Raw genomic sequence first — 27,809 nt, forward strand, 5'->3', positions numbered from 1 at the left:
CGGCCGAAGGGCCGGCGGCACGGAGCCGAGACGGCGGCCCCCGGGGCGAGAAGGAGCGCGCCGGGACCCCGCTCGGTGGCCGGGCCCGGGCCGGAGTCCGGGCTGACCGACAGCAGCTCGGAGGTGTCGGACTGCAGCGCCTCGGAGGAGGCGAAGCTGCTGTCGCTGGAGCTGGGGCTGAGCGGCAGCGATGGCGAGTCCCCGGGCAGCGCCCCGCCGCCGCCGCCCTCGGCCGGAGAGGCGTCGCCGCTGCCCGAGGAGCCCTCGGCCGCCTCCATGGCCAGCAGCCGCCTGCAGCTCAGCACCTCGCTCGCCTTCTCCGACCTCACCGAGGAGCTGCTGGACGCCGGCACCGACGGGCTGCTCCGCGAGCTGGAGGACTTGCGCTCCGAGAACGACTATCTCAAGGTGGGCACGGCGTGGCATCCCTGGCACGGCTCGGTGCGGCATGGTGTCCCTGGGCAGTAGTGGTACAGCATGGCATCCCAGGGCACGGGTCAGTCAGGGTCAGCATCCCTGGCTGTAGTGTGGTTTAACGTCCCAGAGCTTTGCAGGGCATCCGGGGGCATGGCTCAGCATGGTGCAGCAGCCCTGGCCTTAGCATGGCATGGTGTGGAATCCCAGGGCAGGGGTCAGCATGGCTTAGCATCCCTGAGCACAACAGAGCATCCGTGATTATCACAGCCTGGCATCCCTGTGCACGGTGCAGCATGGCACAGCTTCCCTGGCAATGGCAATGGCATGGCACAGCACGGCATGGCATGCCAAAGCATGGCTCAGCATGACACAGCATCCCATTGAATGGCATGACGTGGCATGGCACTGTATCCCGAGGTGTAGCTCCATGTGGCAGAGCATCTTTGGGTCCAGCCTGGTGCAGTTCAGCATCCCAGGGCATGGCTGGGCACAGGGCACAGCTCAGCCTGGCCTGGCTCAGATCAGCAGCACAGCACAGCATGGCTGGGTGCAGGGCTTGGCATGGCTCAGCCCAGCATGGCATCCCTGAGCATGGCACAGCCAGGGAATGCTGGCCTGCCATGCTGTGGCTGGGCTTGACTTGCACAGTGTAGCATGACTGGATGTAGGGCCTGGCTTGTCTAAGCCTGGCATGGCCACGCTGAACCTAGGGCAGAGCTCAGCTTGGCACTGCATGGTCCAGCGTGGTGTGGCATGCTGGGCACTGCTCAGCTCAGTGTTCCATGGCATGGCTTGGCACAGGGCAGCCTTTGGCACAGCGTGGGCCAGGTTAGCCAGGCGTGACCCAGCCGGGCATGGCTTGCCCTGGCACAGCACATTGGGTGCAGCACAACCAAGCCTAGCATGGACCCAGCTTGGCATGGCAAGGCTTGGCACAGCCTGGGCTGGCACAGCTTAGCAGTGTATGGATGTGCTCAGCCTGGCTGGGCATCCTGGGACACAGTATGGCATAAACTGACCCTTGCAGCTGGGCATGGCCTGGCAGCTGGGCATGGCTCCCTGCTGCTCTCCCTGCCTCTGCTGCTGCCAGACCCTGGGGACATTTTCCAGCTCTCTTCTTTCCTGTGCTCCCCGGGGCCTTTTTCCAGGTCTGCCTGGCTTACAGGGGCATGGTTGAGCCAGGGCAGACGTGATGTGAGGGGACAGGGACACTGAGCCATCTCACCTCTGGTCACACATCAGCCTGATGGGCACCAGCACCCCCCAGGTGCCACGTCCTGTGGTGGCTGCAGGCATTTTGTGCCCTGTGCTCTCCTTCAGGGTGGAGCTGTGGCTGAGCTGCTTGGGCAGTCAGCTGCTGGCGAGCTCAGGGCTGGGTACCAAGGCTCCCCAGCTGCTCTTTGGGTGCTGCAGGTTGGAAGTCAGGCCAGCTCCCCTCCGCTGCTGCCCGAGTTTGTGAAAGTGTCAGGGCTCCAGCCCGAGGTGGGCATTGGGTGATGCACTGGAAGATGCTCAGTCAGGCCCTTTGTCCATTAGCAAAGCCCCAGTGCACGGCTGGTGTCCCAACTCCTGCCAAAATTAGCAGCAACAGCTTAAGGGCTTTGATTTACTGGGGGCTGGAAAAATACAGATGAGGCCCCTGGGTTTCCAAGAACACGCGTGCAAGCCCTGCCATTCCTGCTTCCTCCATTCCCATGTGATCTCCTTCCTGGCAAGCTGCAGGCCAGCAGGGTGGGAGTGATTTACCTGCCCTGAGGGGTGGCAGCTGAAATCCCCCGGCCAGGGGCAGTGGGAGAGGGCAGAGCTGCTGGGGGTGTGCACCAGCAATGGCCATGGGGATGCTGGTGGCATCGTCCCTTCTTTGCCAGCACTTGTGTCCCCTCCCTGCCATGTGCATCCTGCTTATTTCCATGTTGTAGCTTGCTTCTCCTGACTCTGGAGCAGGAGGTGGCTGTGGTGGTACCCTGGCTCCAGCTGGGCAGAAGCCCAGAGCACACACCTCTTATGGTCCAAAAAATGTTGGAAGATTTGCCTAGTTTCTCCAGCAAGGAGCAGGAAACTGGGCTGGGCTGCAGCAGAGTGCTGGCTTGTGCCATCTGTGCTAAAAATTCAGGCATTTCGGGACTTAAAACAAAAATAAAGCCCTAACCTGAGGGATTGGCACTGCCCATCTTGCCATGCAGCTCTCCTCTGCTCGAGTGTGGATGAATCAGACTTATCCCAGTGACTTATTTCCTGGGACTCACCCAAAAAGCTGCAAATGAATATTTTTTTCATGCGTTCATCAGCACCAGCTAAAACCTAGCGCGTATTTAGAGCGAGATGAGGATTTTTGGGAGTGGGAGGGCTTTGGTGACGTTCTGGCACGAGCCAGACGTGTGTGGTGCTACTACGCCCGTGTGATGCACGCTGGGTTTGGGAGCTTCCCAGCAGAGCTCCAGCAGTGCCAGCTCACGTCCCTTCTTTCCTCGGCTGCCATAATAAAAGCGACTTGTTAAAGCACACATTTCTCTTTGCACCCCACATTTGTGCAAGGCTCTGCTTTCCTCCTCCCTCTCTGGCTGTACTGGGGGAGCTGGGATCTCCTCTTGTCCCTGCTCTCAGGCCTGTGCACCTGCTGTGACCCCCCTGAACGGGTTATTCCGAGTGTTTCCCCAAAAAGGGCTGTTTTCACAGGCAGGCTGGCAGCCTGGGGAGGGAGGAGGTGGCTTGGTGTCCTTGCCCCAGCTCGCTGTTGCTGAGCCGTGCGATGGAGAGCAGCTCCCAGCCCTGCTCAGCAGGCTGGAAAATGTGAGATGTGATACAGCAGCAGCTGCAGAGGGACAGGCAGACAAAGAGTGGGCACGGGAGGGTTTGGAGCAAGGGGAGGGGATGCCTGCAGAGCCTCGCCTCTCCAAGAAAGGGGTTTAGGCAAGAGCCATGCAGTCCTGGGACCACAGTGCTGCCTGCCCTTCCCTGCTGCCTGTCCCCCTCCTGCTCCCTGCCCCGAGTCCCCACATCCCCTGGGGCTCACATGCATTTCCCAGCTCTGTGGAGAAACATTTATGTGGCTGGGTGCCTTGTTTCCCCCAAGGTAGTCATGCCACCAGCAAGGGCTCCCTGAAAGCCCCCACAGGGCTATGGGGGGCTGTGTCTGGGCAGCCTGGTTGGCACTGAGTCTCTGCTCTGCTGCTGCCCAGACCCTGCCTGCCCACAAGGACAGGGACCATGCCTGGGAGCCCCAGTACCCACCTGCAGACCTGGGGACCAGAGCTCTGTCAAGCAGCCACCCTGGAAGGGATTTTGCAGCCTCTTGCTTTTTTGGATGCTGCACAACATGGGATGGGCTGCAGAGAGCCCCCAGCTGTTTGCCTGGTAATTTATGGGGGCAGGTGTAAAGCTGAGAAATGTTGATTTTTTCCCTCACTCCCATTACCAAGGGGGAGCTGCCATGCCAGCCAGGGGCAGGGATCAGCACTGAGGCTGCTGCACTGAGCTCCAGCGTGACATGGATGGCTGGTGTTTGCTGTCAGAGCTGGGCCAGAGCTGCTGCTAATGCACCCAGAGAAACCCGTGTGTGACATGGGTGTGCCTTGCCCTCCTTCCACCCACTGCACCCTGGCATGGGCTTGTGGTGTGCTGCATTTTCTGCGTTCCCCTTGCTGGCAGGGGACATGCCTGAGCACCCTGGGCAGTGTCCTTTAAAAATCCCCTCTGGTTTTGCTTTTTTTTCCCCCCTAGCAAATTCAGGCATAATTCCCTGTGCTGCCTGCCGGGCTGCCTGCTCAGAGTTAATTGAAAGCTGCTGCTTTTGTGCTGTAATCTGGGAGGAAGCCGTGCTGGTGGCTCTCCTGCACACGGTAATCCCGTCTGTGCGCGGGGACAGCCGCGGGCACAGCCCAGCCCCGCACAAAGGCGCCTCTGCCTCCACCCCGGCAGCTCCCACCCCTCCTCCTCCTCCTCTGCTGAGGTTTGGGGGGGTGGAAACAGGAGGGTGTGCCCCCCAAAATGCTGCCCATCCCCCAGGGGCAGGCTGCTGCTGCTTGGCACTGCCTGCCAAGGTTGGCACGGCCAATGCGCGAGCCTGTTCCGTGTCCCGTGCTGCTTTCTGCTGCTTGGAGATAGCAGGTCCTGCTGCGTTGAGCAGTGTGTGCCCCCTGCTCTGCTCACAGCTTGCTGCATTCTTGCATGAGCCAAAGTCAGCGTGTAACTCCCCTTGAGTAGGAGATCCGAGGGTTTAATTATGCTTCTGCAACCTGTAAGGGGTTTGGTCTGCACTCTGCCATCTCCACTGGTCCCCCTCTGCCCTGTCACTGCTCAGGGTCATCACCTAAAGCTCAGCGCTTCCTGAAAGAGCTGATGTCCTTCTAGTGCATGTGTGGACACAGCTGTTGCCTCCTCCTGCTCTGAAAAGGCACGGTTTCTTTTTCCTGAGCTGGAAACAGGCAGTTTGCATCCCACCTTTCCGCTTCTTAGTTTCCTTAATAATCTCCCCGGGGAGAGACAGTGTCTCTGAGGTTTGTGTGGAGGAGGTTGAAGGTAGCTTGTCTCTTGTGCTTCTCCACTGAGCATAATCCTGCAGCCACGAAATGGGCTGTTTGCTTCTGCACACAATCCCTGGGGCATTCAAATGAGTCTCTCTGGACTGCAGATTCCCAGCATTTTCTCTGAGACAGGAGATTTCTAGTGGAAAACCCCTGTGAAATCTTTGCTGCTGCAGAGATGGGATGAGCAGGGTGCAGTGGTGGATGATCCTGGAGCAGGGGAACAGGCTGATCCTGGGAGGCTGTGACTCCACACAGGGATGGGCACCCTGTTGTCTACAGGGCAGTAGCCCAGCAGGGCAGTCCCCAGGGGCATTTGTGCTGGAGAGAAGTAATTTATCTCCTCCTCAGTGTTGCCCACCTGTCACCGTGTCACACTTCATTTAACATCACTTAAAGTGCTCCATGCTCAATGCCACCCCTGAATTTGGGATGTTTCTGTGGGGTTCCTCCCCTCTCCTGGTTCTGCTCTCACCTTAATCCAAACGGATTTTTTTGCTGGGTTGGGCATCAGCTCCACAAAATGTGCAAAGGGTGAGGCTCTGTGGCCACCATGGACCCCTGAGGCTGTGAGGGGACCCCAGTGCACCCATGTGCTGCCTTAGCAGATCAGCTCTGTCCTCCAAGCTCTCTTCCTGGCATTTTTCCACTCTCCAATCCTAATCCCTTTACTGTGGCTTAGCAGCATGGCTTGCCTCCGTGGGGCAAACTGGGGCAGGCTGTGCGCCTGCCAGGCTGCATCCACTCAGAGGATTTATCAGGTTATGGGATGGGGGTGAATTCCTGCAGCTGGAGCAAAGACAGGCAGTGCTTTCCCAGCCCCCAGTGCTGCAAATCCCCCCAGCCCCACTCCGTGGCTTTGATTCCAGGCTTTGCCCAGGCTGGACGCTGCCTCCCCCTAAAATAACGGTTGCTACAACCCAGAGCATAAACAAGCAGGAGCTCTTAGCAGGGCAAGGCCAGGCTTTCTTCCAGCAAATGCAAGATGTGGTTGGGTTTTTTCCAAGGTCCCTGCTCCCTGCCCTGCTCAGCTGCTGCCTGGGAAAGCCACATGGCAAGTGAGAGCTGGAATGGAGAGCGCTGAAGGAGGATTGCAGTTGTATTCCAGCCACGACTCGGTGGTGGTGAAAGGAAGGCTGTGTCCCCCAGCCTGCAGCGTGCCTGCTCACCTGCAATCCATAATGCCTTTATTTGTGTGAAAGCTCCCGAGGAAGAGATGCCACAAACCAGCTCTCCAGGCTGGTTTGGTTTATGGGGGTTTTGCTGGTGCCCCCAGGGCTGTGGCCCTGCCAGGGAGGGAGGTGGCAGTGCTGGTGGGGGATTCCCATCGAGTTTGTCACCCCATGGTGCATCCCAGCCCTTGCAGGGCTGTCTGCCAGCACATGTGGTTTGTCACTGGGGGGTTTCACACCTGACATGTCCAGGAGGTTTTCTCAAACATGTCTGCAGTGATGCCCCTTCACAGGACAGTCTCTGGCTGTCCCTGGAACAGCCTGGCCGGTGTCCCCAGGACCCCCTGTGCTCATCTCAAAGCCTCGGGGCTGTGTCTGTTCTGAGCCAGAACAGCAGCAGATCTGTTCTCAAGGCCCCCTGTGGAGAAGCAGAGCAGCAGAGGGTGACAGGACCCTGGTGGCCATGGTGCCACGGGGCTCCGGCAGCCCAGGCCAGGAGATAATCCGGGATTGTCCAATTGAGGTTCCTTCTTTGTTACAAAGTGTTCAAAGCCAACAGTGAGCGACTGTGACTTGTGCGTGCAGCTGCCGGCCCTTTCCCCGGGCTTGGCTTCTCCTCTCGGGGAGTTCTTGCAGCTGGGGCTTTGTCAGGCAGGGTGAGTGTGGCAGCCACTGTGCCAGCGCCTGGCAGGGCCAGCACAGAGCTGCCATCTCAGGCTCTAGGTCACTGTCGCAGGAATGAGGGGACAGTCCCCTGTCCCCTCTGCCCAGGGTGAATCAGGGCTGAGCATCCTCAATGCCTGTGCCAGATCCTTTTGTTCCCTCCCTGACCGTGCCATGGCGCAGAGTGGCAGTGTGAGCCACTCACTTTTCAAGTGGCAGTCGCATTTGGCAGTGTCAGGAGGTCTTTAGTGGCAGGGGTTTTGGCAGGAAAGCAGATGCTTGATGCCTTCCCAGGAGGGATCCCTGGTCCCACTGGGTCTGGTGAGGAGAACAGCCGGTGTGGTGGGTGGAGATTTGCTCGGGGGATTTGGGTTGGCACCATGTTCATGGTGACGTGGACAGAGCTTGGTCAGTCCCCAGGGACCAGAGGGGACAGTCCTTGAGCAGCCCCAATGACCACAGTCCTGTTTGGATGAGGAGGTGGCACTGGGGGCCCCGTGTGCCACATCCCCAGAGGAGGCTCTGGGTCAGTGTTGGTGCCAGCAGGATGTCACCCTTGGCCCTGCTGTGGCAGTGATGCAATTGCTCTGTGCCAAAGGCTCTGCTGTGCTGGAGGAGGTCACTGGGAGAGCTGGTGAGACTGGGAAGAGGTGGAACAGAGGACCCAGCACAAGGGCTGCTGCTTGGTGGCAAAACAAGGGGCAGCCTCTGGTCCCTAGCACTGGTGGCATCTGGTTCATGTCCCCACGTTCCCTCCCCTAACAGCTGTCCTTGCCTGCCATCTCCTCCTTCCCTCGCCTGCCTCCCTGACACATCTTTTCCAAAGATAACCTAATTTTTCTCCCTGTGGCTGCTGCCTGAGCTGCTCCTGCAGCTCCTCTCCCTCCCCCACCTTCCTCTTTCTTTCACCACAAATACTCTCAGGCGCTTTTGTTGGCTGTTCCCCGCCGCGTGACTGGCTCACCCCTGGGTGACGGCATCCAGCTGGCTCTGAGCCTTTCCTGCCAGGATTGGGCTTGGCCCAAGGGGTTGAAGAGCTGTGAAAATGGCTCATGGGATGGATGGGTGGATCGATGGACGGATGGATGGATGGATGGATGGATGGATGGATGGATGGATGGATGATGGACGGATTGATGGATGATTGATGGATGGTGGATGGATGAGGGATGGATGGATGGATGGATGGATGGATGGATGGATGGGTGGGTGGATGAGGGATGGATGGATGGACGGACGGATGGATGGATGGATGGATGAATGGATGGATGGGTGGATGAGGGATGGATGGATGGATGGATGGATGGATGGATGGATGGATGGATGAGGGATGGATGATGGATGGAGGGAGGGATGGATGAGGGATGGATGGATGGATGGATGGATGGATGGATGGATGGATGGATGGATGAGGGATGGATGGATGGATGGATGGATGGATGGATGGATGGATGGATGAGGGATGGATGATGGATGGAGGGATGGATGGATGAGGGATGGATGGATGGATGGATGGATGGATGGATGGATGGATGGATGGATGAGGGATGGATGGATGGATGGATGGATGGATGGAGAATGGATGGATGGAGAGCCGTGGTGGGGAGGTGTCACAGGGGAAAAGAGGGCAGAGCAAGCTGCAGGGTCTAACCCAACGTCTCCCTGCAGGATGAGATCGAGGAGCTGCGCGCCGAGATGCTGGAGATGCGGGATGTCTACATGGAGGAGGACGTGTACCAGCTGCAGGAGCTGCGGCAGCAGCTGGACCAGGCCAGCAAGACGTGCCGCATCCTGCAGTACCGGCTGCGCAAGGCCGAGCGCCGCAGCCTGCGCGTGGCTCAGACCGGCCAGGTGGACGGCGAGCTCATCCACAGCCTCGAGCAGGACGTCAAGGTCAGCCTGGCAGGGCACCTCCCCACCCAGGCATCCCCCAGAGCCCCCAACAGGGGGTTTTGATGAGTTGTGGCCATGGAGGTGGCAGGGGATGTCGGGGTGCAGGGAGCTCTGTGAGGATGTGCAGTTTGTGATGTGCAGTTTTGTTGGAAGCGTTATAATTCCGTGCTAGAAGTGTTGATGTGGGAAGTGGGGAGCAGTGCTTTCAGCTCACAGGTGGTCTGAGGGGGTCCTGGTGGTGGAGAGGGCCAGCACTGCTGAAAATGTGCCATATGTGAGGCTCATCCTGTGCAGGCTGGAGCCCAGCCCAGCCCAGTGCCCTGGGGCTGAGCTCCCTTATCCTGCTCCTGTGGGGATGTGATGGGGCCACCACTGCAGGATGGAGCATCACAGGTGTGCAGGGAGGGAGCGTGGGGACCAGGACCCTGCAGGCTTGGGAGCTGCTTCTCTCGGCCATCAGGGAAACCTTGCAGAGCCCCAGGCATGGTGGCACGTGGGGCTGGGGCAGGGACAAGAGGATTTCTGCAGGGTGACGTTGCTTGGCCCTGGAGGAGCCTGGTGAGTGTTTGCTGAGGGCTCTCACCAACGAGACTGCTGCCAAGAGGGGGTGCAGTGGCACTCGGAGACAGCTCGGGATGGATGTGCAACAGCTCGAGGACTAACTTTGTTTTTTGAGCAGAAAAGAGCCAGTCCTGGAGCCAAGACGTGCCACAAGTGTTGGGCTGTGAACCCGCCTCGCTGCCCATCCCTGCTGGGGCCCCAATCCCCTCCCCAAACCACCCATCAGCTCCCCCCAGCTTGGGCTGCTGCTGCCAAAAACACCCCCTCCAGCTTCTCCCTTTCTGGGAAAGAAAGCACAGCCCATCCTCGGGGGAGCAGGAGCCCAACCCCATGGCCTGAGATCCTGCAGCAGGGCTTGCTGCTGCCTCCACAGTGCTGATATCCCAGCTGTGCAGGACAGCAGTGGCATTTGGGACAAGTTTTGCTGCCCTGCAAATGCAGGAGTGAATGTTTTGTGTTATTAAGCTCCCTTTATGCTGGGGACTGCTCCCGTGCAGGGATCTGGAGAGGGGGAGCTCTGTGGGGGGTGTAGGCACCCTTCACCCAGGGCAGCTGCTGGTTTGTCTGTAATGTGATGCAGCAGCTCGCCTTTCTCCTGGCCAGCACAGCTGCTGCCTGCAGTGACAGGCTGCCTGCTCTGCTGCTGCCTACCAGCTCTTCTGGGGGCTTCTCCAGCATTGTGGTATGGAAAAAAGGTGATTAATGTCTCCCAGCATCATGCTAGGGCTGGGGAAGGCAGGATTTGGCCAGGGGATGGGGAAGCAGGGCAGCCTTGAAGCTGGTGAAGGAGCAAGAGTAGTCACAGCACATGATTGAGGGGACAGACACAAGGGCCAGGGGGTCACTCCCACAGTGTCTCCCCCAGAGGGTCTCAGTGACTGCCTGGTGATCTCCTCATGAGGACTGTGGGTGCCCAGCAGCTGTAGTCTCAGCCCCCTGCACATTGTGCCAGGTCTGATGAGAGCCCTGCTGTGTCCCCAGGTGGCCAAGGACGTCTCTGTGCGTCTCCACAATGAGCTGGAGGTGGTGGAGAAGAAGAGGATCCGGCTGGAGGAGGAGAACGAGGAGCTGCGCCAGCGGCTCATCGAGACCGAGCTGGCCAAGCAGGTGGTGCAGAACGAGATGGACAAGCTCCGAGAGGTGAGGGGGACCAGGAGGCATCCCCAGGGCTCTGCTCATAGCAGGTGTCCTGGCCCTGGATCATGGGATCCCCCAGCCCTGCCTGAGTCACTGAAACCCAAGCCGTGCTACAGATGCTTGTGAAACCCGAGCAGCGCCTGCCCTCAGCGTGCTCCATCCCACCCTGCGGGCACAGGCTGGCTCTGCCCCATCCAGGGGGGGCTATGGGACTTCCCCGCTGCTCTGGGGACACTTTATATGTCCCTGGCCACTTGCTCAGCCCAGCCCCCTGGGCCGTGCCCAATTCCATCTGGGCAAAGCTCCGAGTGATGTGTGGGGTCCCTGTCCTGGCAGAGTGCCTGGTGCTGGCTGTATCCTGACCACATCCTGCAGGTCCCAGCAGTGTCCCAGTGGTGCTGTGGAGCTGGGTGAGTGCACAATCCCCTCTGTGTCCTGGGCAGTCACAAATGTACCCACATGCACAGGTCCTGGGCACTCCATGTCATGCTCTGTTTGGGACCAGCTTCTGGCTGGAATCTGTGTCAACCTCGGTGACAGGAAAGGCATCCTGGTGACAGCATGGACTTGAGATCCATTGCAGCCCTTGTAACCCACTTCCCTACTGCCCGGGATGCCTTTGGTCCCGGGGGAGCCTCGGGATGCATCTCTGGCTCAGCCATCAGGCCAGTGTGGGGGAGGAGACACAGCCAAGGGAAGGCTCTCACTTCCCCCACTGTGCTTCCTGCACACAGCAGCTCGGGATCTTTGGGGCCATCCCTGCTTAAAGCTGAGCCCTGGGAAGCTGCAGGATCCAGCTGTACCCCTCCCCTGTGAGCCCAGCTCCTGGGAAGCTGCAGGCTCCAGCTGTACCCCTCCCCTGTCAGCTGTCCCTGCGCTGGTGACACGCAGCAGCATCCCCCACACGGGGTGTCTTGCTCAGCCCTGCTAACAGCCGTGAAATGTGAAATGGGTTTCCCTGCAGCCGGGAGCACGGGCTGAATAACAAATGGCAGCAGTGGGAGCTGGGCTGGAGCTCTCCCTCACTCAGAAACAGGCAGGGAAGATGGTTCTGTGCTCATGGTGGGGAGCTCGAGAGGCAGGCACTGCCTTGCCCTGGCTGAAGGGCGTGGGGTGGGACACAGCCCCTCCTGCAGCTGCCTGAGCCCTGGGGACACTGCTGGCTGCACAGGCTCAGAGACTGTCCCCAAGCTCAGGATGGCACATCCCCAGGCTAGCAAGGGCGTTGGGGTTACTGGCTGATTGCAGAGTGCTAATTAGGCAAACATTAGGCAAAGTGAGCTAAAAGCCCTCCTCCTCCCTGCTGCTGCAGGGCACAGAGCCTGGCAGAGCTCGTTAGCAGCCAGAGCCAGGCAGGGCTGCATTCACCCCTGGGGCTGATTATTCCTCCCTTCCGAGAGGTTTCTCCCATAACTGGATAATTGTCTGGGGATCATTCCCGAAGGCACAGGCATTTTCCCCTCTTCTGTCTCCTAAAGGGATCACAAAAAGTGGGATCAATCTGGGTACCCCGTGCCACGCCTGGCACACCAAGCTTGGCCTTGAGGGGACCCTCAGGCAGGGCCACCCCAAGGCTGCTCCCAGGGTGGAGCAGTGGCAGCCACGTCTGCCCCAGGCTGCTGGGGCTCTCTGGGGCTGGTGCTGCCCTTTGCCAGCTGCAGTCCCCAGCACGGCGGGGGTGAGGGATGTGATGTGGCACAACAGCCCCTGGGAGAGGCTCTGCAGCTCCAGCAGCTCCAGGGATGGTCGTGGCCTTAATAGGAAAGCCTGGAGCCCTGCACCTTGGCACAGGCAGCAGCTTACATTTCACAGCTGCTTTCTCTGGCTGCTGGGCCTCAGCACCAGCTTGGAAAGAGGTCCAGGGCAGCTGCATGGATCAGCCAGCGCTCATGGGAGGCTCTGTGGATGTTTTGAGGGCCTTGCCCCAGCTCCCTTCCCCAGATAACTGGCTCTGCTCTGGGCACCTGCATTTTTACTGTGCTTTTGGTCTGCCTTATTGCTCTGTGTGCCTTCCCCACCTCCCAGCTGTCCTCACTAGCCTGGACATTGTCCCTTGTGTCCCTTTGTGACCTTGACAGCAGAGTCAGCATCATGCTGCTGAGGGACCAGGACACATCCCTTGCCTGGGGAAAAGGCGATGGGGAATGTCATCATCTGCTGCTCCCACACTGCAGTGTCCTGAGAGCTGTCCCTTGGCCTGGGGTTTGCATTCCCTGCTCCATGCAGCCCTGACAGGGACAGTGACTCAGCCTCTCCACTCTCCATGGCTCATTTCCTGCTCACTCCTGCTTTTTCACTGCTCGTTTGCCTGCAGGGGGAATTTCTGGCCAAACCTCATGATGTGATGCTTGCCAGTCCAGCTCTCTCAAAGCAAAGGGCTTCTCTCAGCCCACCAGGGCTCGGGTGTTTTCCTGGGGTCCATGAGCATCTGGGAATGTCAGCACCAATGTCCATCCTCACTGAATCTGTCTGTCTGTCACTGCTAGGGTGCAGGGCCATCACTGTGGGTCATAACTCTCTTTTCTTCCTGCAGAACTCCCTGAAGAAGAGGGGGTCTCGCTCCTTGGGCAAGACTGAGAAGAAGCCATCAGTGCAGGTATCAGCACCTGAGCACCCAGGGCACGCCACGGTGACCCAGAAACACCCCAGGTCATGGTGCCAGCTGGACACTGAGCCCAGGCCAGGAGTAACCCCGGGCATGGCAGTGCCATCCCCTCCTTGCAGGGCTTTGCAGGGCTTTCCTGCCTCCCAGAGCCCTGCATAAGGGGGGGATTGATGTGCTGGGCCATCCTCTTTGTCCTCAACCGCTCCCTTGTCTCATTTATCAATGGAGCAGCAGTGGCTTTTAACCCTTTCCCTGTGTAAGGAGCTGAAGGAGTTTGGCTTTTACATTGCAAAGCTGCTTCTGCTGCTGTGGCTTTTGCATCCTGTGTCCCCCCTGCCAGTGCCAGCAGCTGTGCTTGAGGGTGCTCTGGGAGCTTCACGGGGTCTGGGGGAGCAGGGGGTCCCTGTGGGGATGGCTGGAGGCCACACCACTCCTGCCCTCACAGGCTGCTGGGGCAGCACAGGGCAGGGATTTGCTGGTGGCAGCAGGATTTCAGCTGTCACTTGCTGTTGAGCTGAGCTGCTGTGACTCGCTAATGCTGTTACCAGGGCTCGGAGAGGCAGAGCTGCTGCTGCAGGGATAGAAAGGCAAGAGGAAAAATCCTCTTTCAAAGGCAACAGACCTGAAGGGTTTATTTTGGGGAACAGATCTGCTCCCCCAAAGCTGGGACACAGAGGCAGACCATGTAAAGACACTCCTGACATGCTGCTGAGTGGCTCCCAGCAGGAACCCTGGGCAGCCTAAGGGGTTTGGGTGACCTGTGTTCTTGGCACAAGCCCTTCTGTGCAGCCACAGGACAGAGACCCACAGGCCCTCAAAGACTTTCCCTTCCAGTCTTTATTTATCACCTCCCTTTAGCTCCATTCTTGAGAGCCCTTTCTGGCCAACTGATGGTCCCAACATCCTTCCCCTCATTTCCCCAGAGAGCACTTACAGCCAGCTCTGCCCTGAGTTGAGGGGGCTCCTCCATCACCCCCTTTCTGAGGCTGAAGCTCCTCATCTGCCTCCTCCTGGGGCAGGAAACAACCCCAACCCCCTCTGCTTCCCCGTGGAGCTAAGACCCTGCAGCTTGGGGTCAGGGTTCTGTGTTGGGACCAATGCTCCAGGAGCTCTGGGCTTCCCCACGTGCAGATGCCCCTGGCTGTGGCCCCTGGGCTCCCTGTCCCTGCTCAGCTGTGGCTGGTGGCCCTGTGGGCACAGTTGCTGTGACTCATCTGTGGCTTCCTGGGCCCCTTGCCTGCCTGGCTGTGCTGAGTGAGCATCAGCACTCCCCAAAAACGGAGCTGGGGGGGACAGACTCCACACTGAGGTCTCCCCAGACCCCAGCAGCACTCCAGGTGGTCTTTGGGATGTGTGTGTGTCTCTTTACTGATGCTAAGGCATAGAGGGACACACTGGGTTGCTGCCTTCTTTTTTTTTTTCCCTGTAAAAACAGGAACTGAGGTCATGTCTGCCCTGCCCGCACCAGCCCTCCCCTAATCTCCTCACCTAATTAGGGGGGCACAGCTTTAATGCGCCTTAGTGAGGTTGTGTCCCAGTGCACAAGCATGGAAGTGTAGCAGGGTGGTTCCTGTGGTCACTGCAGGACATTGAGGGAATAAAATGGCACCCCAAACTCGTGGGAACCCCCTTTCCATCCCCCCTGGCCTTGTTATGAGCAATCCAGGAAGTCAGCAGAGCAAATAGTGCTGTGGGGTTTGGGGTGAGCATGGGCGTGGCTGGGGGTCCAGAGCACACAAAGAAGGGGACAGCTTGTTTTTTCCAGCCAAGGACAGGGGAAAAGGGGTGAGTTCAGCCAGGCAGAGGGCTACCAGGGCCAGAAGCCACCCAGCCAAAGGGCTTGGCCACCTCCAGCACTGCCCAGCTGCAGCGGGTGCAGTGAGGTGAGGGTCACAGCCCAGCAGGTCCCCTCCTGGCAGTGACCACGCCGCAGCTCAGAGCACTCGAGTGACCCCAGGGCACGGGAAGCTGCGAGCTGGACGTCAGGAAATCCTGGTCCTCCATCCAAAAAGCTCCCAGAGCAGAGAAACGGTCTGTCTGGGCAAACAGCCAAGATCCTAACTGCTAAATAAAAAAAGAACACATGGAGAAACGGTCCTGAGAAGCAGAGGGGATTGGGAAGGGACTGGTGAGCTGGTGCTGAGGCTTTGCCTGGGTTTTCAGTGCCCTGGCAAGGTGGTGGCAGCAAGGCTGGGGGTTGGGACTTGGAGAGGTTTTCAGCTGCTTCTCTGACCTGTGATGAGAGTGGGGGGCTGAGCAACAGAAGCAGAGCCCTGACGAGGGCATTTCAGTGCCAGTTTTGGGGAGGAAACCATAATAACCCTGTGGAGCCTTGAGAGCTTTCCCTTCCCCTCTGCCCTGTTGTGGATCGGGCTGGACTTGGTCCTCGCATCGCTGGTGGTGGCTCAGTGTCCTTGTTGGGGCAAGACCCACAGGTCTCCTCATCCAGGGCATCCTGTCCCATCTTCAGGCTCACCCTGAAAGTCTCCAGGATGGATCTCAAAGCTTTTCCTCCTCCAGGAGCAGAGCCAGCAGCTTCCCTGGGACCACTGGTGTGGGAGGGTGGCATGTCCCCCGGGTCCTCTGGGAGTCACCGTGGGCCCTGGGAGCATCTTTCTAACACCCCCCACCTCTGGGTCCCCAGGAGGACAGCGCAGACCTGAAGTGCCAGCTGCATTTTGCCAAGGAGGAGTCAGCCCTGATGTGCAAGAAGCTGACCAAGCTGGCCAAGGAGAACGACGGCATGAAGGAGGAGCTGCTGAAGTACAGGTCCCTGTACGGGGACCTCGACAGCTCCCTCTCCGTGGAGGAGCTGGCTGACTCTCCCCATTCCCGGGAGGCCGAGCTGAAGGTCCACCTCAAGCTGGTGGAGGAGGAAGCCAACATCCTCAGCCGGAGGATAGTGGAGCTGGAGGTGGAAAACCGCGGGCTGCGGGCGGAGATGGACGACATGAAGGGCCAGGGGGACAGGGAGCTGCCGGGGCAGGACACGCGGTTCCTGGTGGGCGTCTCCAGCTGCGGGGACGCGGGGGACACGGTGGCCGAGCTGCGCCGGCACCTGCAGTTCGTGGAGGAGGAGGCTGAGCTGCTGAGGCGCTCGCTGCTGGAGCTGGAGGACCAGAACAAGCTGCTCCTGAACGAGCTGACCAAGTACAAGTCGGACCACGAGCTGGATGTGACGCTGTCGGAGGACAGCTGCTCGGTGGTCAGCGAGCCCTCGCAGGAGGAGCTGGCCACGGCCAAGGTGCAGATCAGCGAGCTCAGCGGCAAGGTGAAGAAGCTGCAGTACGAGAACAGGGTGCTGCTCTCCAACCTCCAGCGCTGCGACCTGGCCTCCTGCCAGACCACCCGGCCCATGCTGGAGACCGACGCCGAGGCCGGCGACTCGGCACAGTGCGTCCCCACCGCCGGCTGGAGGGACGGCGTGGGCGGCAGCGAGGCCGACGGGCAGGACAGGGGGCTGGGCAGTGGGAAGGCGCCCGATGGCCCTGCCAAACTGCTCAAGCCCAAGGACCTGGAGACCTTGCTGGGCATCCGGGACCAGGCAACGCTGGTCAGTAAAGCGATTGATGTCTTGATTTCGGATGCCAACGGGTTCACCTCGGGGCTGAAGGCTTGCCTGGACAACGAGTGTGTGGGGGTGCTGCTGGGCGAGGCAGTGGGCAGCGGTGGTGACAGCCCCAGTGATGCCAAGCTGATGAACGTGCTGCTGATGCGGCTGGGCGTGCTGCAGCAGGACCTGGGCTGCTTCGTGAGGAAGGTGGACCACCTCACCGGTGGCTTCAAGGAGCACACGGACTCGTTCCCCTTCTCCAGCCCCAGCAGCCACGATGTCACCAAAGAGCATGCCTCTGACTTCCAGGTACGGCTTCTTCCCACATCCCTCACAGCAGCTGCTGCTTTATTTGCCACCACGTTTCCTCCTGCTTTAATGGAGCAAACCCTGATCCCCACTGTAACCTCCCTCCTGCCTCTCCAGAGCAAAATCCAAACTAACACCTCACTGCATGCCAGTGGCACCGGGGACAAGGTAGGACTCTGCTCCAACAGAGTGTGCCCAGGGCAGGAGGCAGTGGGCATCCTGGCACAGGCTGGTTGTGCCAAGGCTGCCCTGCCCATGACCAGGGGCTCTCAGGTGCAATCCCATCTTAGCAGGGGCTGGTGTTTTGGCTGCTCTCCCTGGCTTAGCCCAATTGTGTTTCAAGAGCTCTTTGCTTGTTGGGGATGAGCTGGATGGGAGGAGAGCAGCCTGCAGCCTCCAAAAGCAGCTTAAATTGCAGGGACCCCACTTGCAGGAGTCCTCCATCCCCAGAAGTACCCAGGCAGGGTAATTTGGAGAGCAAAGGCTTCAGGGCAAATCTGGATCCAAGCGAGAACACCTTTGGGGCAGTGCAGAGCAGCTCATGCCCTGCTGTCCTGCTGTTCTCAGGGGTCCCAGCTCGTGCCAGGGGTGTCAGTGGTGGTTGGGGCTGCAGGCACAAGCCCTTTTCTGGAGCACACTCACTTGTTCAGAGTCCTATTGTTCTGCATGTTGTCCCCCCAGCCCGAGGTCCCAGTCTCCCCCAGTCACTGCATGGCACCATAAGTGGTGTTTGCACATTTTTTCCCTCTTTCTCTCTTTTTTCCCCTTTCCCCAAACAATCCAGGCCACGTGTCTCCTCATCCTGTGTTTCCTTTTGGTTTCCGCATTGTCTCCCGCCATGGTGATGAAGCTCCTTCTCCTCCTCATCCTTTTTGTTGTCTTGTAGTTCTTTACTGTTTCGGAGACCCATTGTTTTGTTTTCTGGTTTTTTTTTCCTTCCCGCTCTTTTGGTTTGTTCTCATTAACTTGCCCACGCATGCAGCAGCCTGATTTTAGGGACGCCGACCCTTTCCGCATGCCCCACTCCAAGGACACGGACCCCGCCCATCCCAGGAGCTACAAACCCTGCCGGGCTGAGGACAACGACTCCTACGCCACCGAGGTATGACACGGGCTGGCAGGGCTGGGGACACGGCTGTGGGACAGGCTTTTGAGAGCTGGGGACACAGGGAGGGACACAGGGAAGTGCAGGCCAGCTTTCCCATCCCCTTCTGGGGCTGTTACAGATGAAGGAGCTGCAGCTGGTGCTGTCAGAGGCCAACGAGAGCCTGCGGGGGCTGCAGGAGCAGCTCTCACAGGAGAGGCAGCTGAGGAAGGATGAGGTGGACAACTTCTCACAGAAGATCAGCCAGGTGAGTAGGTCACAGCCTCTGCCCCTGGGAGACAGCTGGCCTCAACCCATGTGGTGCCACCTCCAGCCCCAGCCCTATGATCCACGTGGGGACCTGGGTGTCACCTGTGAGCACACACTGCATGTCCCATTTTCTGAGCTGAGCACACTCCTCCGTGCACATGGAGCCATGCAGGGTTTCCCCCATGGCCCTGCTGTCCCCAGCATGCTCCCAGAGTGATGCAGCTCCCCTGGATGGGGATATGGGGTGGCACCAGGCTCAGCCCAGACCCTGGGGGCAGGCTTCACATGGCTGCCACCAGTGCCTGTCCTGGAGCCACTCATCTCTCCACAGCTGAAGGAGGACCACCAGAAAGCACTGCTGCGGCGGGAGTTTGAGCTGCAGAGCCTGAACCTGCAGAGGCGGCTGGAGCAGAAGTTCTGGAGCCAGGAAAAGAACCTGCTGGTGCAGGAGTCACAGCAGTTCAGGCAGAGCTTCCTCCTGCTCTTCATGAAGCTCAAGTGGTTCCTCAAGCGCTGGCGCCAGGGCAAGATGGTGCACAGTGAGGGCGAGGACTTTTTGGAGGTACAGTGGACTGCCGTGGAGGGGAGACCACACTGTTGGGTGTGTCCCTCATGCTTGTTTGTCCTGCCCAGGGGCTGTGGGTCCCCATATCACCCCAGCCATGGTGTCACCCACAGGTGAACAGCATGAAGGAGCTGTACCTGCTGCTGGAAGAGGAGGAGCTAGCCCCACAGCAACAGGCAGACAACAAGATGTGTGCTGGGGACACCTGGACCCCCAACACGGTGAGCAGGGTCCCCACGAGCCCAGGGGGTGGATCAGGGTAGGATCAGCCCCTGCTGTGGCTGTGTGGTGTGGGCTGGTGGCTGTGTGGGGATGCTCCTCCCCAGCACATCACCCCTGAGCATGGTCCCCTGCCCTGGTGGCTTCCCCTGTCCCTCACTTTGGAGCAACCTGCAGGGCTGGGATGCAGACAGGGCGGCTCCCACAGAGTTGGAACCCTGTTGGAACCCTGTTGGGTCTCCTGCTGCCTGTGCTCAGCCCTGTTCTCCTGCAGCCCAACGAGTGCATCAAGACTCTGGCAGACATGAAGGTGACCCTGAAGGAGCTGTGCACGGAGCTGCGGGAGGAGCGGCGCGGTGCCAGCGAGCTGCAGCAGCAGTTCACCAAGGCCAAGGCTGCCTGGGAGATGGAGCGCGCTGAGCTCAAGTGCCACATCGCCCAGGTGGGAGCCCCGGGCACCCCGTGGGCTGGCAGAGCTCCCCCGTGCCTGCTGGGGGGCTGGGGGCCTGCCTGTGCCCTGTGCCAAGCGCTGGGCTGGGAGCAGGGTGGCACTGTGGGAATCTTAATTAGCAGCCACTCAGGCAGGAGAGTTTCCATGGCAACAGGGCTGGCATGGAAATCTGACTGTGGAGCAGCAGAGGATGCTCTTTATTCCTCTGTCTGGGGAGGGTGGGATGGGACAGGGGCTCAGCATCCCTCTGAGGACAGGCAGCTGAGAGCAGCATCAGAGCCCACCTCTCCCCCACCCCGAGTCACAGCCAGGATCCCTGCGGATGCTGCAGAAGGGATGCAGGGCTGCAGGGAAGGCAGGAGGTGGAGGGAGGGCAGCCTGGGCACTGGGGGAAGCTCCAGCCTCTAGGATGAGTCCCACCAGTCCCTCAGCCCTGCCCTCCCAGTGCTGAGAGGTTTCCACTCACGCTGTGCTGGCAGCAGCCCATGGCTGTTCATCAGCTGTGCCCCCAGCACAGGTGCCAGCACTTTCCAGGCAGGATTTCTCCTGGCAGAGCATGAGTCCCCAGTTCCCATATCTCCTCCTCAAAAGTGAGCAGAGCAGCCGTGGTGGCAGCACCCCAGTGGTGCTCCATCCTTGGGGGCTGCTCAGGCAGCACTGCAGGTGATGCTGCCCCTCTCCAGGAGCCATGTCCTGCAGGCAGGAGCACAGCCAGGCAGGCAGGACGTTCAGCCTGTGTCCTGCTGGGTGACCATCTGCTGGCCAGCTGGCATGATGTGGCTGCAAGCCACGGCTGGCCATGGCTTGGCTGTGCCATGGGCAAGCCATGTTGTGTGTGTCACATCTTTGGGGACATGCTTATTGCCCAGCCTGGCAGCCTGGGAGTGGCAGTGGCAAGCGGGATGCCCGCAGCCCTGCCCATTTGTTGGAAATATCCAGCAGCACACTGGAGCCCTGGGTCCCTCACAGCCACCACCGTGTCCCCACAGCTGGAGTCAAAGGCAGGCAAAGGGATCGCAGAGCGTGCGCTGCCAGACTGGAAGGTGGCACTGAAGAGGGAGCGTGAGGAGCACCAGCATCTCCTGGCCGAGTCCTACAGCGCTGTCATGGACCTCACCAAGCAGCTGCAGATCAGCGAGAAGAACTGGAACCAGGAGAAGGTGGAGCTGCTGGCTCGCTTCAAGGAGGAGCAGCAGCAGGCAGAGCAGCAAGCGAAGGACCTGCAGAACAAACTCAACCAGGTATGGTGTTCCCCATCCTGCACGTGTCCTCCAGCCTCTGCTGCTTGCCCTGAGAATGTTTCATGCTTTTGCTTGCCCAGAGAGGCTCATGTTGCACCTGTTGAGTGACCAATACATTCTCCAGTTGCAGAAAGGATCCAATCCATGGGCATTGAAGCACTCTGAAATGGAGAAGCACGGCAGCAACTGGAAAGAGGTGGGTAAGAGAAGGTGGAGTGCTCTCAGGATGCTCTTAGGGATGAGGTCTCTGCTAAGATGGGAGGATGTGTGAACCTCAATTAACACCCCTTAAACATCAAATGAGGCTGCAAGGGAGAGCACCAGGAGAGTGAGAGTGTGAAGGGCATGGCTGAACCCCCAAGAACTTCTGTGGGGTTATAAAAAGCTGATTTTAAGTAGATGTAGTTGCAGCAAGCCCCGTGCAGTCCTGGGACTGCTGTGGCTCATTGTGTGGGGGAGCTGGTGGTGCTGGAGGAGAGTGGGATGCAGCCCCTGAGCTCCAGCCCATCTCTGTGCTCTGGTCCTGTGCTTGCTGACCCCGGAGCTTTCTCCTGTGCCCTCCTAGGCCCTCAATGAGAAAATCACAGACAAGGAGACAATCTCTGAAGCAGAAGCCAAGGGAACCAACCTCAAAAGGTGAGTGTGCTGGTGCCTCCATAGTCCCTGGAACACAGAGGGGGTCCCTGGGCTTGACATCCCTGAGAGTCACAGAGGAGATGCAACCCTGTTCAAGCAAAAGCAAAGAGCTCCCTGTGAGGAGCAGGACTGGGTGCAAGGAAGGTCCCATTGGGGTGGCAACAGAGTGTCTCAGCTGTCCCCCAGTCCCCTTCCCTGCCCCCTTTTGATCCCTATTCTCTCTCCTCCCACAGGACCAAGTCTGTTTCCTCCATGTCAGAGTTTGAAAGCTTGCTCGACTGTTCTCCCTACCTCTCTGGAAAGACCATGCCAGGGCTGGGTGACCACGCCCGGTGCAAAAAGGCATCCTCAACCACCCAGATGCTGCCCAACGGGATCCGGGACAGCGCCAGCCTCCCTCCCTCAAAATGTACATATGTGAATATCGAGCAACCTGCCCCTGACAGCCTGGCCAAGGAGAAGCTGGGCATCTCCTCCTGGGACTACTCACGGGCAAGCAGCCTGTCCGGACACGACCCAGCTCAGAAGCAAATCCAGAGGAGCTACACGGCACCCGACAAGACAGGGATCCGCATCTACTACAGCCCGCCGGTGGTGCGGCGGCTGGAGGCGCCTCTGGTGCACAACAAGGAGGGCAAGATCATGATCGAGCCCGGATTCTTGTTCACCATGGCCAAGCCGAAGGAGCCGGAGGAGTCGGCCAGCGCCGAGGGCACCTACAGCCAGTGGCTGTGCAACTTCTCCAAGCAGCAGCAGGAGCTGCTGGACGGCGGCGCGGGGGAGAGCGCGGTGCCGCCCGTGCCGCGCTTCCCCCCCTCGCTGCACGACCTGGAGATCTCCGGCAACATGAGCGACGACATGAAGGAGATCACCAACTGCGTGCGCCAGGCCATCCGCTCCAGCTCGCTCGAGAGGAAGGTGAAAAGCACCTCCAGCCAGACAGTGGGGCTGGCCCACGTGGGCACACAGACCATCCAGACGGTGAGCGTGGGCCTCCAGACCGACCTGCCCCGTGGCGCCGGCATGCATGGCAAGAGCTGGTCCCCGCGCAGCTCCTCCCTCGTGTCCGTGCGCAGCAAGCAGATCTCCTCCTCCCTGGATAAGGTCCACTCCAGGATCGAGCGGCCATGCTGCTCCCCGAAATACGGCTCTCCAAAGCTCCAGAGGAGGTCTTCCTCCAAGCTGGACGCCTCCAAGGACAGGAGCCTGTGGAACTTGCACCAGAGCAAGCAGAACGGCTCTGCCTGGGCCCGCTCCACCACCACCCGCGACAGCCCCGTCCTCAGCAACATCAACGATGGCCTGTCCAGCCTGTTCAGCGTGGTGGAGCACGCGGGCAGCACCGAGTCCATCTGGAAGCCGGGCTGCCCTGAGAGCAGCCGGGCCAAGCCCGAAGCACCCAAGTATGGCCTCGTGCAGGAGTTCTTCAGGAATGTCTGCGGGCGGGCACAGAGCCCCACTGCCCCCCAGGAGAAGAAGGAGGCCGCTGGGGAGGAGAGCAAGAGAGCCGAGCACCCCAGCCCCGCCACCCACCACGAAAACATCTCCCGTGTCTTGAACAAGAAGGTCCTCAAGCAGGGCAGCTGCGAGGACTCCAAGCCCTCGTCCCCTGGCCAGGGCAGTAAGGACGCAGCCCTGCGGGACCCCGACCTCATCTCGGCTATAGCCAGCGAGGTAACGAGGCACGGAGCCCCCCGGGGTGTCCCGCCGTGGCGGGGGACAGGGTGCCTGACCCCTCTAACCCCGCTGTGCCCTGTCTATCTTTGCAGGACACGGCGTGTGACTGCAGCTCCCAGTCCCTCACCTCCTGCTTTGCCCGGCCATCCCGCTCCGCGGTCCGCCACTCCCCCTCCAAGTGCAAACTGCACCCCGCGGACCCCCCCAGGGCGGAGGAGAAGCCGGGGGTCTCGAGTGAGTGAGGACGGGGGGCCGGGGGCCGCAGCGTGCCTGCCATCCACTGTCCTGCCGGAAGAGCGCCCGCGCTGAGCCCGCGGGCCCCTCTCGGAGGCGGCGCGGGCTCATCTGTCTCCTAAACGTCCCCTCGGCCCCGGGGACGCTTACGAAGCAGATGTGGAGCCCGGAGGGAGGCTGCCGGTAGCCCCGGGGTGCGGGGACACCCTGGCAGGGTGGCTGCATCGCCTCCTGCCCGCACAGAGACCCGCTGCCGGGGCGTCCTGGCCGGTGCCACCCGGGAATGTCAGCCGAGACCCTGCCGTGCCGAGGGCTGAGAAAGGGAGAGCAGCCAGGGGAGGCTGCTGCTGTCACGGGGAGGGAAGCACTGGCCGAGGGGTGATGCTGCAGCCGCCCTGCCTGGGCTCCAGCATCCTGCCGGCGTCCCGCGGGCCGGCTGCCCGATTGCAGTGCGGTTGCATCAGCCGCGGGCTGTGTGTGCTTCCCCGGCAGGAAGGAGGCTCCCTGTGCTCGCCCGGGCTGGGCTGGCTGCGGGCCCTCCTCGGCCACCCTTCTGCTCTTGGGGCGCTGCTGAGGCCCTTGGCTGCTGGGAGGGGTCCGGGTGGTGCCAGGGCTCCTCCAGCTGCAGGTTGGGATCGCTGGGTGCACAGCGTGGGGAGAGGTGGCCTGTGCCTCTCTGTGTGTGTGTGTGCACATCCCCTGCTCCCAAGGTGCACCCACCTCCCTGCTTGGGGCCACTTGTAGTTATTTCTTCTCTAAGTGCTGAATATACATATTTCTCTTTTTTTTTTTTTCTTTTCTCTTTTTTTTTTTTTTTTTTTTTTTTTTTTTTTTTTTTTTTTTTTTTTTTTTTTTTTTTTTTTTTTTTTTGTTGTTTTGTTTCTCCACTTCTGGCCCTGCCCAACTCCGGACAGCCTGCAATGTAAAACCAAGTGCATTTTAAAAATACCGAAATGAGCTACTTTGGAGAGGCACCAATTGGATTAAGAGATTGTGGTTTGGGAGGCTGCAGCGTGGCCCGTGGTCTGCGCCATGCATCCCTCTGTCACCACCAGAAAAAGCCTTACCCAGGGAGGGAGGGGGCAGCAGCCACAGCCCCCCCAGCACTGCAGAGCTCCTGGGGCTGGGGAATTGTGACCCAGTCCCACACAGAGCAGCCTTGGTGCCCCTGTGCAGCTCCAGGAGAGAACAGAGATTTCTGAGGCAGCTGCCTGACCTATTTTCCAGCCGCCTGCCAGGGGCCAGGCAGGGATTCACCCAGATGGAGCTGGGTGGAGGGATTCACCCAGATGGAGCTGCAGGTGCCTGGGGCTCAGTGCATTGCTGTGGGGCTGTGTGCCTTGTTCTGGGGGCTCTGTGCAGGGCTCCAAGAGCTCTGCATTGCTCCAGGGGCTCCATCCACTGCTCTGAGGGCTCTGCATTGCCCTGGGGCTCCGTACGCTGTTCCAAGGGCTCTGTGCATTGCTCCAGGAGCTCTGTACACCACTCCAAGGCCTCTGTGCATCGCTCTGGAGCTCTGTACACCGCTTCCAGGGCCTCTGCACATTGTCATCTCGCAGTTTCTCTTAAGAACTGCTGGTGCTGCCGAGGCTGCTGCCCTCTCCTGTCCGGCCGCTCGCTGCCCGCAGCAGCTGCTGCATCACTGCCACGTCGCAGCCTCCGTCAGCATCTCCACGCCAGCCGCTCACTGCCTGTGTCCCCGGACACACCAGCATCAGCCAGGGCCCAGCAGGCCTGGTACCGATGGCCTTTTGCTCCTGAGGCACCCGGCCAGCCCCCAGGGGACCCTCCTCACCCGGCTGGGGGACTCAGGGCAGGTGCTGCCCGCCCTCACCAGCAGCCAGGGCCGGGCTGTGTCCCTGCCTGCCACGGAGGAGTTGGGTCCAGCACTGCCACGGGCAATCTCCTGCTGTACATAGATATTTTCGGGGTGGTTTTTAGTATTTTCATGGATAATCGGGGTTTTGGTTTGGTTTGGTTTTTTTAAAAGACTCTCTACTTTTTGGAATGTGGTTTCTCATTTTTAAAACTGCCTTTTAATTATTTGTAATATTGGTCAGTTCTGTCTTACTCTGTAAATAGCGGTGCTGGGCATTTCCCAGTGGGGCTGAGATGAGGCCGGCAAGGAATTTGTGGGGAAAATTTCCTTAAGGTGTGGAGGTGGCTGATTCTACTCCAGCCCCTCCATGGATTCTGCCCCTGTCCACATGCCAGTGCCCAGCCTGGGGTGAAACCTGAGGTGTTTTGGGTAAAGTTTGCCCCTGCCCCGTCCTCCTGCTTCCTCTCACGAGCCCATGCCAAGGTCGCATGAAGGGCACCTCCTGCCCCGATGACAGGCTCTGTGCCCACCCCATCCTGCACCCCTGTGTCATGCCTGCTTGTTGTGTGATGAATAAAGGCCCTGCAACCCCTCACCCCCACCCTTGGTGCTGCCTTCCCGTGCTGTGGTGTGGGGGCCGTGCTGCCTGTCCTGTCTGGGGCAGTGCTGCTGCAGAGGGAGGTGTGGGGTGATGTGATCCTGTGCCCCTGTTCCTGCCATCCTGCCTGCTGCCCAGCCCACACATGGTGTCCCATGCTGTCCTTACCCCCCCGTCTGTCCCTGACACCATCCCCATGTGCTGACCCCAGCTGTGCCACACCACCAGGGCTCCTTGTCATCTCCCGTGGGTCCTCACTGCCACTGTCACCCCACAGCAGGCTGCCCCCAGCTCTGCATTGTCCCTGTGATGCTGGTGTTTCTCACAGCTGCCGTGTGCCATGCCAGCCTGCCCAGCAGCTCACCCCAGCCTGCACACACCCCCACACCCCCTTCCTCTGCTACCCACGGCTCCCTGCCCTTGTGCCCCACGGTTGGACTCGATGATCTCAGAGATTGTTTCCAACCTTAGTGATTCTGTGATTCCCTGATCACCTGCTGGTCCCAGCCTCAGCTTCACTCCATTAAACTGTCCCACCCTGAGGTCCTCCATCACCCACGAAAACCCACCCTCCTTTTGCTCTTCCGTCATCGTTCATGTCCCATCCATTTCATCCCTGCTCTTGTTCCATCCCTATTTATTGTGCTCTTTCATCAATCCTAACCCAACCCAGCCCTCTTTCCTCCTTCCTGGGCTACTCTATCCCATTCCTCCTTCCATCACCCACCATACCCCATCCCTCCTGTGCATCTTCTACGTCCCAGCCCTTTTTCCACTGCGCCTCTGTTGTTCACCCATCCCTCCTTCCTTGCAGTCATCTACTGTGTCCCATCCTTCCCTGCCACCCCCCTCCATCACCCACCAGGTCCCATCCTTCTTTTCTGTGCCCCTCCATCAGCCACCATGTCATGTCCCTCCTTCCTGTCCTGCACCCTCCTTCGTGTCCTGTCCTTTCTTGTGCTCTACTGTCACTCACCACCTCCAATCCTTCCCTGTTCTCTCCACATCCCCTCCCTCCTTCCACACTTCTTCCAGTGTGCTGTCATCAGCTGTGTCCCATCCCTCCCTGCCATGCTGTGCTCCTCCATTACCCACCATGTCCCTCCCACCCTCTTGTGCTCCTGCATCCTACACTGCATCCTGTCCCTCCTTGTTCTCCTGTCACCCACCACTCCCACCCCTCCTTCCTGTGCTCCTCCACTGCCTTCCATATCCCACCCTCCAGCCTTCCTGCCACACTTTCATCCCATCCCTCTGACCTGCTCCTTCATTCACCACATCCTGTTCCTTACCTTCATTCACCACCACCACCTTTTTGTTTTTCCTTCTTCACCTTCACCCTGCCCCATCAATCCTTTCCTTGCTTTGCCTCCAGCTTTTCCTTTCATATTCATGTCAACATTTCAGTCTTCTTCAGCTCCCCCCACCACTGTCCTCTACATCTTACCATCAGTTTATCCCTGCTTATTCTCCATTAGCTCCTACCTTCACCCCAACCTCCTCCACTCATCTTCTCCACATCTTTCTTCATCCTCTTCTCTCTTCCTATCTCCTCTTCCAACTTCACTTCCCCATGCCAAAATCCACCCTCACCTCCCACCATTTCACCATCCTTTCAACTGCTAATGTCACCCAGTCTTACCTTCTCCACCTCCACATTTCCAATCCCTTCTTTGTGCTTACCCATTTCCCATCTTCTCATTCATCCTCCTCCATTGCCCTCCAGTCTTTGTCTTCTTGTCCCCTTAGTGTCTCTCTGTTTCTCCTGTCATCCATGTCCATCTCCCAGTGTTTCTTCATCCCTCCTATTCTTTTCCATCTCCCCTCTATCTTTTCCTCCATCACCTGCCATCTAATCTCTCCTTGTTATCCTCTTTAATTTTGTCCACCTTCTTCATCCTCCACTTCCCACTGTCCTTCATCCTTCCTCATGCCCCACACCACCATTTGCCTGTCCTTCCTCGCCCTCCACTTTCTACCATCTGCCCAGTCTCCTCATCCTCCCCAACCTCACTTTTCGTATTCATTGTCCTTTCCACCATCATCCATCTCCTTCACCCTCCATCTCACACTTTTCCTCCACCTCAGTCCTTCCTGTGACCCTTTGCTTCCCATTGTTCCCCATATTTTTTCCTGTGGTTTCACCTCTTCCCTGTCCCTCTCCCACTCGACATCTGGCGAT

The 27,809-nt window shown here is 59.3% G+C and overlaps 1 protein-coding gene across 2 annotated transcripts; it reads left to right on the forward strand.

The window, feature by feature from the left end:
* Positions 1-6: 6 nt before the first annotated feature.
* Positions 7-27,809, forward strand: SOGA1 (suppressor of glucose, autophagy associated 1). Of its 2 annotated transcripts, none has more exons than XM_039728151.1 (16): positions 7-408; positions 8,444-8,668; positions 10,211-10,369; positions 12,900-12,962; positions 15,616-16,833; positions 17,816-17,935; positions 18,060-18,185; positions 18,519-18,749; positions 18,866-18,973; positions 19,246-19,413; positions 20,412-20,663; positions 20,788-20,859; positions 21,229-21,299; positions 21,533-22,973; positions 23,069-23,210; positions 24,125-27,809. In XM_039728151.1, exons 1-16 carry the CDS (start codon positions 277-279, stop codon positions 24,151-24,153), a joined length of 4,557 nt encoding a protein of 1,518 aa, XP_039584085.1. In that variant the 5' UTR covers positions 7-276; the 3' UTR covers positions 24,154-27,809. The 2 variants fall into 2 exon arrangements, with proteins under 2 accessions (XP_039584085.1, XP_039584084.1); XM_039728150.1 differs by having other exon boundaries at positions 145-408; positions 17,819-17,935.

The sequence above is a fragment of the Passer montanus genome, unplaced genomic scaffold, assembly GCF_014805655.1.
Source record: "Passer montanus isolate IOZ18808 unplaced genomic scaffold, ASM1480565v1 scaffold64, whole genome shotgun sequence".
Lineage (NCBI taxonomy): Eukaryota > Metazoa > Chordata > Aves > Passeriformes > Passeridae > Passer > Passer montanus.